Consider the following 12,970-nt stretch of genomic DNA (forward strand, 5'->3'; position numbering starts at 1 on the left):
GCCTTGCCTTGCCTTTCCTGGTCTGTCCCACGTACATGCAACTGCTGGAGCTGTACAGACGATGCTTCCTGAATGCCGGGGGGAGGGGCGGCCCAGAATTTTTCTTTGACTCATTTCATCACCTAGTTTGAAATACACACACAACAGAGACAAGAGGGCGGGGTGTAGCGCGCATGCGCACGGAAACTTGGCGGATATGCTGGGCTGTCACTGTTCGGGCTGGAGAGCGTGGCCCTGACGTCACGGGCCGGCCAGGTGGCATTCCGAGGAGAGCGAGGGAGACGCGGCGCATGCGTGGCCCTGAGCAGTGCCAGAAAGAGAGAGAGAGGCAGGCGAAAAGAAACGAAGCTTCGAAGCAACCGAACGTTGAGCAACAATCGCAGAATTCCAAATCGGAACGTTCGGAGCAGGATGTGAGCAGCGCGTGCCACGGTGTAGCAAAGCTGCAGAGAGGGGGGGATCGGAGGGTACACGAACCCCCCTCGCTGTGCACCGACTGTGCATCCCGAGAACCCACAGCCTGTAGCCCCTGGACTGAACGGATCCGCGGGCTGTGCACCGTCCCTCAAGAGCCCTCTCTCCCACCCCCCCAGCTTGTGCACTGAGCTCCCCGGTGGACCTCAGAGCTGTGCCCCGCTGCAGAGAGCCCGCAGCCCGCGGGGCACCATGTCGGCGGCGCAGGTCTCGTCCTCCCGCCGCCAGTCGTGCTACCTGTGCGACCTGCCCCGCATGCCCTGGGCCATGATTTGGGACTTCACGGAGCCCGTGTGTCGTGGCTGCGTCAATTACGAGGGCGCCGACCGCATAGAGTTTGTCATCGAGACGGCCCGGCAGCTGAAGCGGGCACACGGCTTCCAGCAGGACGGGCGCTCCCCTGGCCCTCCCCAGCCGCCCACGCAGCCCCCCAAGGCGACCAAGGAAGCACCGCAACTCAACCACGTGGACAGCAAAGCTGGCCTGGAGCGCTACTCGCTTGGGGAAAGGACTCCACGTTTCGAGTACCAGCCTCTTGCGCACCCCAGTGGTGCCTCCACTTCAAGGCTCCCCAATGGGCTCAGCGGCCCCAATGGCTTCCCCAAGCCTCTGCTACAGTCTGAGGATGGACCACCTGAACTCAACAGGCAGAGCCCCAACTCTTCCTCAACCTCCCGCCGTGGAGGGGCCCCTCACCTTGGAGGGCCTTTGCAACCCAGTGCCCCAATGGCTGTGCCACCCAACTTGCTCCCACAGACCCTACTCAATGGACCTAGTGTTGCCAACCAGCACCCGCTTAGTCGACCCACACAGGCCCAACCACCCTGCGACAAGAGACCGGGCTCCGTGTCTGATCAGGAGCTGAAGGAGAAGCAGCGGAACGCAGAGGCCTTGGCCGAACTTGCTGAAGGCCTGCGTGGCCGTGCCGAGGAGTGGGCTGGCAAACCCAAGGCAGTAAGGGACACACTGTTGGCTCTGGCCTCCTCCTGCCCATTCGACGTGAGGTTCAAGAAGGATCATGGCCTCCTTGGTCGCGTCTTCGCCTTTGATGCAGCACCCAAGCCTGGAGGAGGCGGAGGAGGACCAGCACCAGAGCATGAGTTGCGCCTCTTCATTGAGTACCCTGCTGGTTCGCTCAGTGTCTTTTCCAGTGCATCCGGGGTGGCACGACAGATGTACCAGGACTGCATGAAGGACTTTGGACGGGGATTGTCTTCTGGCTTTAAGTACTTGGAGTATGAGAGGAAGCATGGTTCTGGAGATTGGCGCCTCCTGGGAGACTTGCTGCCTGAGGCCGTGCGGTTCTTCAAGGAGCCTGTAGTGCAGGAAATGCTACCTCAACCCTGGTTGGACGCAGGATGCCCTGTGTTGCCCAGCGCACTAGTCAATCTCCCTCGTATGATGCCCACTTCCACAGCCCGGGGAGTCGGAAGGAAGAGGAAAGCTTCCCCAGAACCAGAGGCCACTGATGGAGCAGGCCTCAAAATGGCAGAGGAGCGGCAGTGGATGGCCAGTCAGACCGAGGCCTTAAAGCTGAGCTTGGGTTCCGGTGGCTATGGTGGCCCACAGCCTCAGCAGCAGTCCGCACAACAGGCCTCTGCGTCTTCGCATAGGACCACCCCACCTGAATCTTCTGCCCCATTGCCACCAACACCTCAAAATGGCCCATCACCCAAGGCGGCCCTAATGTCGGTGACGGACACACTGGGTACAGCACATTCCCCGAAGGATAGCGGTTCTGTGCACTCCACCACCTCCTCCTCCAGCTCCACAGCATCTGGGGCCCGCAGGAACAGCAGCAGTCCGGTGTCCCCAGCCTCGGGCCAGCGTCGGCTCCCTGGGGCCCCTCAGTCTGGTCCGCCTCCACCTCACCTGGGCATGGAACAGCAGCAAGGTCACCCGCAGCAGCAGCAACAGCAGCAGCAACAGAACATTCCAGACTCTCCCACCATGGCCAGCAGTGGTGCCCTGTGCTGCACCATATGCCATGAACGCTTGGAGGACACACACTTTGTACAGTGCCCGTCAGTGCCCAGCCACAAATTCTGTTTCCCCTGCTCGAGGGAGAGCATCAAGGCACAGGGTGCCACGGGTGAAGTGTACTGCCCCAGTGGGGAGAAGTGCCCCCTGGTTGGCTCAAATGTACCCTGGGCCTTCATGCAGGGGGAGATTGCGACCATCTTGGCGGGGGACGTAAAGGTGAAAAAGGAGAGGGACCCCTGAGGCTGAAGCTGCACCCAAAGACATGCACTCTCTTGTACCCTGTAAGAAGATCACCATCTGACCCCCCAGAGACCTTTAGCATCGGCCATCCACAAACATGAGACATTCAGCACACACACAAAAGACCTAGCAGTTCTTCTGCACCCTACACAATGCTAGGTGACCATCACCCCCCCCCCCCCCCCCACCCCACCACTGTAAAAATATGAGGCAAACCTTAACCCCACGAGATCTCCAGCACCTTTACATAGAAACGGGGTGACTAGCAACACACCCTACCCCAATGCTGGGTGACGCCCACACTTCAACCTCTCGAGATCACCAGCTCCCACCATATCCCGGTATAGGCGAACCATTTATTCTTCACCCACTGGTGGTCCAAAGATATCCCCAGCACTCGTTCGAGACCTAATGGCTCTGAAATGCCCCACACCCGCATCGCATACGCATTGACCTGCAGCAGCTCCGTCGACCTTGCTGGCTCCTCTTTCGTAGTCCACCGAAATGAAGGGAGAGAATTTTGTAATCCCTCCACCACACTCCCATCTTCTGGACACAGTGCATTTGCTTTAACCATGCCCTTTTACCCCATCCACACCCACATTAGAAAAACACATCTGTGCACCATATCCCGAAAATGGGAGCTTGAGCAGATCATTCTTTAGCATGCAAAGTTTTAAAAGGTTTTCACTATTCTGTGCAGGTCTTTTCCAGGCCTCTTGAAATGGCAGACACCCCCCTCCCCCGTTCTAAAAAAAAGACCCAACAGGTATCCATTACCTCCTTCGACCGTCATCAAAACATCTGCTTTGTACTGTCTAATCAGGGCACCTATGCCATCTTATTCTCTTGGCTCTAAATGTAGAAGGGTTACACCTGCCCATTTTGATACCATTTCCCTCCCCCCCGACTCCCCCTCCACCGGGTGAAGTGAGGTCGCCTAAAATACGTTCAATGCACCCACCCCTAAAAGCAGAGGCGACCTTCAGGACCCACCATGAACTCTCTAGAGCTGTACAATTGTGAATAGAACTGACCACAGACACAAGTCACACACAAAGTTAGTCTTATGTATAGACATTATTTTCGTGGTATGTTTCTATATTTTGAAACAAAGGTATGTAATCTTCATTTGAAGGATGAAGCTGTTTTTTTGTTAAACAGATTATACGATATTGTTTGGTTACACGACCTGTGATCATTATTATTTTTGTACCTAACCCTCTTTCCTTTTTGGTGGCAGCGTTGGCTAGGTACAGAGGCGAAGGCACTTAGTGAGTTCCTGTCACACTGGTGTGTATTTTTTTTTTAGTGTAAAATGTATATGCACTTCTGTAGGGAAGAGAGGCGATGTCAAATGGAAGTTAAAAACCTCAAGCCTTTTTTTTTTTTTTTTTTTTTTTTTTCCTTGCCAGGGCCAGTGAGCATGCCTCCAATTGCTACAAAATGGTGACAGGTTGATAATTTTTTTTTACCCCAAAAAACCCTGGTGTTTTTACTCCTTTGCCTTCCCTCCCACCTATGTGAAGTCTTCAAACGTTGGTGGCGGGTGGGATGAGGTTATGGGTGGGAGGTAGAGGATAAAAATGTTTCGGTTCCCCCCTCCTTTCAGAGAAAGCCCTTTTTTTTATCTTCCCCTTTTTATTTTGTTGCTTTGATGCACGGTGCTTTGATCAGTAGAGCAAAATGCTGTCTTGTACATTTAAATGAAAAAAGTAAGAAACCATACTGTTTGTCCTTTATACATTTCTGTAGTTAACAGATCACTGTAACGTGCCTTGGAGCTTTAGTAAAAATTGTAATAAATTCAATTGATATTACCGCTCTGTGGGTGCCCCCGTTTACTTTGCTGCTAAGTGTTCAGCCTCGCCTCTACTACCCCTTTGCTTTTACTGTTTCGAGGGGCGTCTGTGTGGCTTTCGCCCGGTTGGTCGCTTGTTCTCCCATTTCCTGGCTCCTGGCACGTTGCCCGCAGCAGCAGCAGCCACCTTGCAACGTTGCAGGGGTAGAGCCTGACTAAGCATTTTCTGCAGACTGCCTGCCTCGCTTGCTCACTATCGCACAGGCCGTTTCGGGTGCACTGCCCTGTGTTGCTTGATTGCCCGAGCTGTACCAACATGTTGCCTCTGCCTGTCATGTTATGCCTGGACTTGCAGATCAGGCCAGCCATACAGGTGGCGTGTTTTGGTGCACAGCAACGGAGCCACTTCGTCGGGGGAGGGGGCGGGGGAGGGAGTTGATGGTGGTGGGCTCCTAGAGCTGGGTTTCTCACAGCAGTTGCTATGGTGCAGTGAATAGAACCGGTAACGGTTAATGACTTCCATGTCTTGGTGAGAAATGTCACCACAAAACTCCCCCAATTAACATGCGGGGGTTAATATATATATGCTGAGTCAAACCTCGTTTTCGAATGAAGGTGGGGATGGGGGCCAGTATGTCGACACTAGCGTTTTTTTTTGGGGGGGGGGGTAAATTCGATCAGGACTACGGGAGAAGGACTATGCTTATGGAAAGTAGCCGATAGCAATGTTCCGAAACGAAGTCTCATGGTTGTATGGTGTTGAGAGCGAGGGGGTGGGGATTAGTGCACGTGTGACCAGGGGGTGCTTGCTCGTCAGTACAGCCATTGATATTGCGCCATGCTGGGAGTTGGTTACCATGATCCAGAACGTTACAGTTGGATCTGGCTCGGGGGTGCTTGGCCCAAAAGCACAGTGCCGATGCCTGCGGGCATGCAGAGTTAATGCTTCTAATCAAGGTCCCTCTGAATGGCACTCTGCATACTGACTGCAATGCCAGGGCAGCAGGGGCACGAGACGAACCGGCACAGCATGTAATGCCCCCAAACCCCACCCCGCGCCCAACTTCCCTCTGGCAGATCAGAGGGTGGGGGGTGTTGGGTTTTAAATGAGCCTGGTGCTGCATGCTTGAACCGAGGGGCCACTGCTGCCCACTCGGCCTTCTAAGGGGTAAATATAGCTGTGTTTTAGGGTGATGAAGCGTATGGTGTGTTCCATCCCATAGGTTTGGCGTCGCCACTGGCAGAGGGCTGGAGATAGTGGCTACAGGATAGCCGGCACTTGTAAGTGGGTGGTTTGGTGCCGCAAGGATTGGGTTTGTTCGCTGTTGCCACATGAGCTCTGGTTTGTGGGTAGGGGTGCCTAGTGGTTGACAGGTTGGTTTTGGGGATACCTTGCAGTTGGGGCTCATTGGCGGTGGGTGGTTTAAGGTCGATGTTTGCAAATTGAGGGTTGAGTCTGCCTGCTTATCGCAGGTTGGGGTTCACTGATGTGTCAGCTGGTGGGGGCTTCCAGTTGTGCCTGTTTTGATTTTGAGGTGGTTGTTTGTAGGTGGGGGGTGTATGAGGGTGGGTGGTTAGCGGTTGCATTCCTGGTTTTTGATGGTTGGGTGTGCAGCACACTTTCCTTGGCTAGCGCACGGATTTAGAGTTTTTCCATGTACTGAATTGGCCCTTTGGACGTGTTATTTGCTGTGCCTCTCTCCAACATGGACTTCGTTGTAATACATTTTTGAGCTTAACGTGTGCAATGTACTTGTCAAGAGAAAGGGTTCTTCTGAACATTGCCTTGTGCATTACTTGGCAAACACAATGTTAAATTGTGCATTCGTTGTGTGAACTCTGCCTGGGCGGCTCGTGCTGGGCTGTGTATGATAACGGAATGCGGTTTGAAATGCCCCCAGACTTTGAACTGGGCAGGTATAGAAACACGGTGAACATTTTTGAAAGTGCAATAGTTGCATATATTTTTGTTTTTTGTAACGCCACAATCCCGCTGGAAAATAACATCTTTTTCCTACGGTGCTTCGGCCTTTCTTTCCCGCTGGCATGTAGGATAGCTTAGTCAGCAGTTTTCATCTGCTGCAGCAATCGCCGTGCCACCACCTAGTTGTGCCCCTGCTACCTCCAGTCTTTTCTATAAGAATGCCTGCCTGCTTGCAGTCCCTTATCGGACTCCTGCAGCGGCGGCGGACCATGCACACGCGCACAGACCACCCAACGGAGCACTGTACAAGGGCCTGCAGTGATCGCTTAATATGCATGCCTCTAGATGGGTAGACTTGGCGGGGCTTCCAAAGGGGGCATGGTACAGTCGGGAGTTAAGCTGCAGCACTATCTCGTCGTCTGCCGTGCCTACAGCATGCATGCACACGGTCACGTGATGTTTGCTGATGCAGCTAGGAGTGATCCCTATCAGCTCTGCTGCCAGCGAGTGCTTTTGTGCCCGTGAGTCATATGTGGGTCACCCCGGGTAATGACGCTGTGCATTGCCTGACGCACAGCGCAGTGCCCGGTCTCACCCGCAGGCGCGCCCTGTAATCTGGGAGGGATGCAGCGTTTAGTCGCTGACTTCATCTTTGCCAGACTGCTTCATAATTATTGTTTTGATTCCTTGTGCCACCATCCTGAAGCCAGCATAGATGGGAGGAAGGTGCCCTTCTCTTTCACCCTGATTTCTCCTCCCTTTTGGGGGAGTGGGCCTGTTAACGAGTGGACCTTTGGACCCACAGCACAACCATGGTTTGCAGGCTGTCGCATTGATGCACGTTTTGTGGATTTCTTATGGAAAATGTTGAGGTGTCGCATGGCCCAAAAGTACAGTTGAAGGTTCCCGTGCAGCCTTTGCCACTTGACTCAAAGGTTTACAAAAGAATCGCAATAGCTCTGTTATGCTGGGGCTACTCTCTACGAAAGAATTGCCTACCATTGTAGCTTATTTCTGTGTCGAGTACACCAGCGTTGTCCACTTGGGCGCCTCAACTTCGACCCTTCCTTGGCTTCCCACCAACACTTGTTTTGCTTGTGCCTGAATCAATTCTGGTGCCATCCAAGGGAAGACAAGCGGGCCTTCTCTCGGGCAAAGATGGCAAGTATGGTTAGTGAAGGGCGTTGCAATGGGGCTGCTTTGTCACTTGTTGCATAAGGTCCAGAATGCTGTAGGCTTTGGTTTGTTTACTACATCCATTGTCATATGTCAACTTTGAGGGGTGTTCCTCTTGGAGCATAACAAAAAAACACCTACTCTTAGTTTTACTAGGTGAGGTGGAATTTAGGGTGAAGTTGCCTCTCGGGACCCATCACGTTTGTCACTTCTACTACCACACGCTGGTTCTCTGTGCACCCCGAGCTCGGAGCTCGTTTGCTCCAGCTGGCTGGGGCCCCTGTAACCTGCCTAGGGTGTGAATGGGACCCTGGTGTTGCACTGTTGGGGCACGGGCACTTCATACTCCACACTCGCTGGTGAATTTAGCGGGTGAAGATCCTGCAGTTGAGGTTTGAGGTCTAGGCATATCTGGGACTAACCTTGGCAGTTGCCTGGGGAAGTCGAAGTGACCTTGCGCATCTTGCGTGCGTTTGCCTCATCCCATACACAGCCCTTACTTCGGTTTGGGCTGCGTAAGGAATGCTTGGGGTCGGCAAGGCAAGGCCAGTTTAGTACAGGGGCTACTCCTCCCTCCACCTCCCGTCCATCTCCATATCTGCTGCCTTAGGTTTTCAGAGCTGCCCCTGCCTGCCTGCGGGTATGCTAGCATTGAGAGGGTGTTTGTATCGACCAAACCACCCCGCCCCTCCACCCCCCAATATAGTGCTCGCGTTCACATCGGGGCGGGTTTCCACGCTCCCCAATCTGTTTCTGCCTTTTTGTTCTACGACACATTTTAAATTCCTGGTGGCAGTATTCGGGAAGGGAGGGAGTTGTTTGTTTGGATGGAGTCGGGCCTGTTTGTTCAGCTGTCTCTCCAGGGAAAGGGGAGAGGAAACGCACTTTTTTTTTTTTTTTGCGAAAAACATTCTTGAGAGCGAGCGATTTTGCTCAGAGTTGCTTTCTCGCGTCACGTGGCGTTTGTGGGTCCCCGAGGGACTGCAGTCAGTATCTAGGATGTGTGCCCCCCTCCCCGGACCCTTACTTAATATGTTTGGGCTTGCTGCTGCTGGGCACTGCCCCTCCTTATGGGTCTGGTGGGTGATGCCCACGGTATGGTTCGGGCTGTCGGATTGTCCTGGGAGGTGGCACGTTCCTATCTGCAGGCTTTTGGGGGCTCCCTCCCTGTGCCTGGCCATTCTCTACAGCGCTGTGCCCCGCCCCCTCCGTGTGTTGGTTTAGCAGCCCTGCGCGCGCCCCCCCCCCCCATTATTTGGCGGAGGGGTTGGGGTAATGGGGTGGGTGTGTCCTAGCGGGATGGTGTGCGGTTTCCTTGGAGCTGTGTCGCATTCCTTGGGTTGGGGGGCGGGGGTATGAGAAGCAACTGCTTAGATTACAACGCTCGATAAAGGGCGGCTGGTAATTTGATGACGGTCGCGCATTGTTGTGTGCGCGCCGGTGAGTGACCCCCTCCACCCCTCCTTTGCAGGACGTCACCTGCCTTAAGTTGCCATCTCCGAGGCGCAATTACTCATGTCCCGTTATTCGGGGGGAGAGGGGGGCTGTTCAGCGGTGTGGCTATAGGCGTCTTATTGGGTTTGAGATGCATTCTTATTCTGCACGCTTCCGGTGTCCATGGACCGTCGCCCCCCTCCCCCCTCATGAGCAATGGGGTCTTGCCAATTGGATGTATGTTCTCTTATTCCATATCTTTGTTGGGGGGCTGGGGGAACTCGGGCCCAGGTTGTTATTCTACCACCCCCATTATGCACGTGTACCCCCCCCGCGCCCCCTTCCGGGTACACCAGGCTGTTACTCGCATGTGATATCGTCATGCCTCAGTTGGTATTTGTTGTGATCTGGAGCCTTCTAAAGGGAGCACTTCTTCACACGGGGCCTGCAAGTCACCCCGCAGCAACGTGCCAGCTGTGGGTGCAATATTATAGGTGTGGTGGAAACCCTGGTCTCTGGGAACCCCCCCCCCCCCCGCCTGTAGTGCCAGCCGCTCCTGTTCTCTGCTGCCACAGTAGCGCCCATCTCCTTTCCCCCTTCTGCCCTCCGCAGTCTCTGCGCTCCCCGTATGTCCCGAGCCTGCCCTGCTGCCCTGTCGGACATATTCCCTCTGCCTAGGGTTCTCGGTCGTTTTTTTCTGCCTTACTTTCTCTGCCTCCTTATAGACTTTTGCATCGTCACTCCCACCCCTTGTCTGGTTACACAGCCCTGTGCCTTCTCTAGGTTGTCTCACCGTGTCTCCATTGTAGCTCTCTCTCCCAGGTGGTGGCACTCTCAGTTTTAAAATTGTACCCATGCTCGTCTCCATTTTGACACCCCCTTTCCTTGTGTTCACCATAATACCCCTTATTCTTGAACTCAAACAGTCCACAACCATTCACAACACTGTGATACTTCAAAATGTCTTAGCTGCACAAGGCAGCCAGGCATCTCGGTGTATTGCCTTGCTCGTGCTCGCATGCCAGAATATAATGTGAAAGTGTGCGTGCATTGCACTGTTTCAGGCTTATGTGCTGCTGCCGTTCACTGCGGAGAGCAGGCAAAATGAGGGGGCTCTGGAATGCTTATGGCCCCTTCCCAGTGAGCTGTGACTCATCAGGGAAAGGCTAGAACTCCTCAGTTCACACGTCTACACCCGTCCAATAATACAAGGCCTCAAAGAAATAGACTTGGGGAATGACCTAGGGGGCTGTGAAGCCCTACTGTGGTTTTTACTATAGCTTGGCTTGCTGGTCCCAACCTGCATTAGGATTTCAGGATGTCAGTTCACCGTGTTTCACACATCAAAAAAAGCACCCCTTTCCTTGTTTTTGGGTCCGAGGATGCGTACCACACCACAGTTTATGTGCCACCACCGGGTTTCTGCAGCTGTCTAGCCTCAAGGGTATGTCTCTCCCGCTCCCCCAGTGACCAGGGGAGGAATTGGGCCGGAACAAGGCGCAGCTGGCGGCAAAAAAACTGTCTTGCCGGAGCACCGTTCTTGTACAGACAATAGGCTGACGCCATCAGTCACGAATTGCATCTGAAAGTCGTCATTTGCTCAACCGTCCAAACTTAAAACAAAAACTGTCCAAAAGCTATATATATGTCTCATGCTTTACACACGTTTTACTGTCAGGGTGGATATTCTGACAGTGGAACTGAGCACCATACCCAGAGTGCATTGCATGCTCAGAAGGAATGCACGTGTGAATTACTGAGCACAGAGAGGTTTCTTAAATTGCTGGCCATTCTTATGTTTCCAAAGTGCACTTTGTTTTTATGCAAAGCCGCCAGCATCCTATATTCGGGGCACGCACATCATTCAACACCTAGCTCTGCCCCCAACTGGCAATCTGCCTTCTGCGCGTGCGAAAAGGGGGGGTTCCGCCGAGTAACTTTTAGCACTGGCCTCTACACGCATTCTCCCACCCCCCATTGTAAGTGGGGGTGTATCACCAAGACCAGGTAGTTGAGTAGGATGGGACAGTTGGTGCCACCATGTTTAAAGTAATTCCCGGTGGGTGCTGAGGTGGGACCTCGAGCAAGCCATCTTTATTCGTGCCCTAAAATGATATGGGGGGGGGAGCCTTCACGCTGGAAGTCCAAAAGATGGCTAGGTCCAGGGGCCATGTTGGAGATTTTTCACATGCATTCTGTTTTAGTTATTTAATAATCTAACCCTTAAAAACAGTGTTCTCTAGATGCTTTGGCTATGCTGGCTAAAACTGTTGGGATTCGCAGTGCACAAAATTTGGAGAGCCAATGGTTGCATACCTCTGCTGTAAAATGTTGAGAGAGGCGCTAACTTTGGAGGGGGGAGGGCGAAATGACTTGGGTTTGGGCATCTAACTTCTTTACACATTCTAATACAACTATTCTGGTGCAGTGTCAATGTTGCAAGCGGTTGGCGCTCTCCTTTCTGAAGCACACACTTGGACCTGATGTGAGACTGAGTCCTGTGCCTCTAACCTTGTAATCGATCACCTCCTAGGCGAGTGCTACAACGTTTATTGCCTGTGTCCTGCCGCAGCTCTGTAGCTCAGCTCAAGCCAACCCAAGACGTAGGAGGGCTAAAGCCTGGTCTGCCCAGTGGCCCCAATATTGTAGGTCTTGTTATAGAATCTCTTTATAGTTGGACCCATGCGTGTGAAGCGTCTTCTTTGTTCATGGCATCTGGACAGTTGTTCGAAGCGGTTGGCTTGTTTTAGAAGTCCCCGAGTGTTTGTACTGCGTTATACCAACAACTTGCACTGGCCTGTCCAGAAGGAGAAGCTGTAAGAGGCTGAATGTAGGATATGGCTCTTGAGTAAACCCTCGGCATGTGCCAAGGGAAAAACGAGCCCTTGCTGCGTTTGGAGAATGGATGGCCTGCCCATTGCAGAGCAGTGCACAAAGGCCTTCATTGTGTTGCCGGCGCCTGCCGCCGCTGATATGCAGGTGAGGGTTTGCCATCAGCAGCAGGCAGAGGTCCTGCTCTTGCGATACTCCTGATATGGATGGATGGATTCTGTTTGCTGTTGTGGCAGTTCCACAATCACATTGAACATTGCCTCTCCTGTATTGTGAAACCCGGAAGATCTATTGGTTGAGGTTGCCCCTGGGCCCTATTTTGCAGCAACCGAACTCTCCGTTTCGACAGCATCTTGCATACCACAGCCCCGGCCAATGCATCCTAGCAACAAAGAGCACACACTGCTCCCCGCTGGAGCCGAATGCCTCTGTGCCCTGGACACAGGCCACCTAGAAACAGACCCGCGCAGAGCTGCGGCTATTTCCGGTCTTCATGCACCGACGCCACAGCAGCAAAGCCTCTAACCTAACGCACCCCCTTCCCTTTCCACTGCCCCTGGAGACAGAGCATGCCAAAACCTCGAACGTAACACGTGGGCCCCACTTAAAACGACAAGAGCACGTTTCTTGTCCAATTCTGCACTGTGGATAGCTCTTGCGTGTTCTGTATGTTTCTGGGCATTCCTCCCGCTTTACTGGCAAGGCTGCAGCGCAACAGATCTGCTTGACTGCAATGGCGTCGGACTCTGCGTGTTTGCAAAGTCATGGACTAAAGCTGAGGGGTTGTGGGTGGGTGGTCCCACCGGAGCTCACTGTGCTTTTATTGAGAGTGCGTTGGCTGATACCAGACGTCCTCCCAAACCAAATGAACCTGGCGTGTGATGGTTGACGATCTGGCGTAGGGTCGTTATTATTTTGTTCACTTTTTTTCGAAATTGGAAGTACAATATACAATGATTGTTTTGGTGTGTAGAAAAAAGTAATTCCAGTGCGGTGGATGTTCTTTAGGCCAGTAGGTTTAACTGTACAATGTAATAATACCATTTTGTAAACTATATTATGTCTAGTAATTAAAATTGTACGTTCACATCAAATTTGCACCACAG

General features: G+C 53.0%; 1 protein-coding gene and 1 long non-coding RNA gene across 2 annotated transcripts in view; both read left to right on the forward strand.

Moving 5' to 3' along the window:
• LOC138527028 (uncharacterized) overlaps window positions 1-12,970 on the forward strand; it is a 159,209-nt gene that overhangs the window by 964 nt on the left and 145,275 nt on the right. The window lies entirely within an intron of this gene.
• Window positions 189-4,517, forward strand: IRF2BPL (interferon regulatory factor 2 binding protein like). Its single transcript, XM_069638018.1, has one exon. It carries the CDS (start codon window positions 667-669, stop codon window positions 2,695-2,697), a length of 2,031 nt encoding a protein of 676 aa, XP_069494119.1. The 5' UTR covers window positions 189-666; the 3' UTR covers window positions 2,698-4,517.

The sequence above is a fragment of the Ambystoma mexicanum genome, chromosome 14, assembly GCF_040938575.1.
Source record: "Ambystoma mexicanum isolate Mex_15411 chromosome 14, UKY_AmexF1_1, whole genome shotgun sequence".
NCBI classification, from domain to species: domain Eukaryota; kingdom Metazoa; phylum Chordata; class Amphibia; order Caudata; family Ambystomatidae; genus Ambystoma; species Ambystoma mexicanum.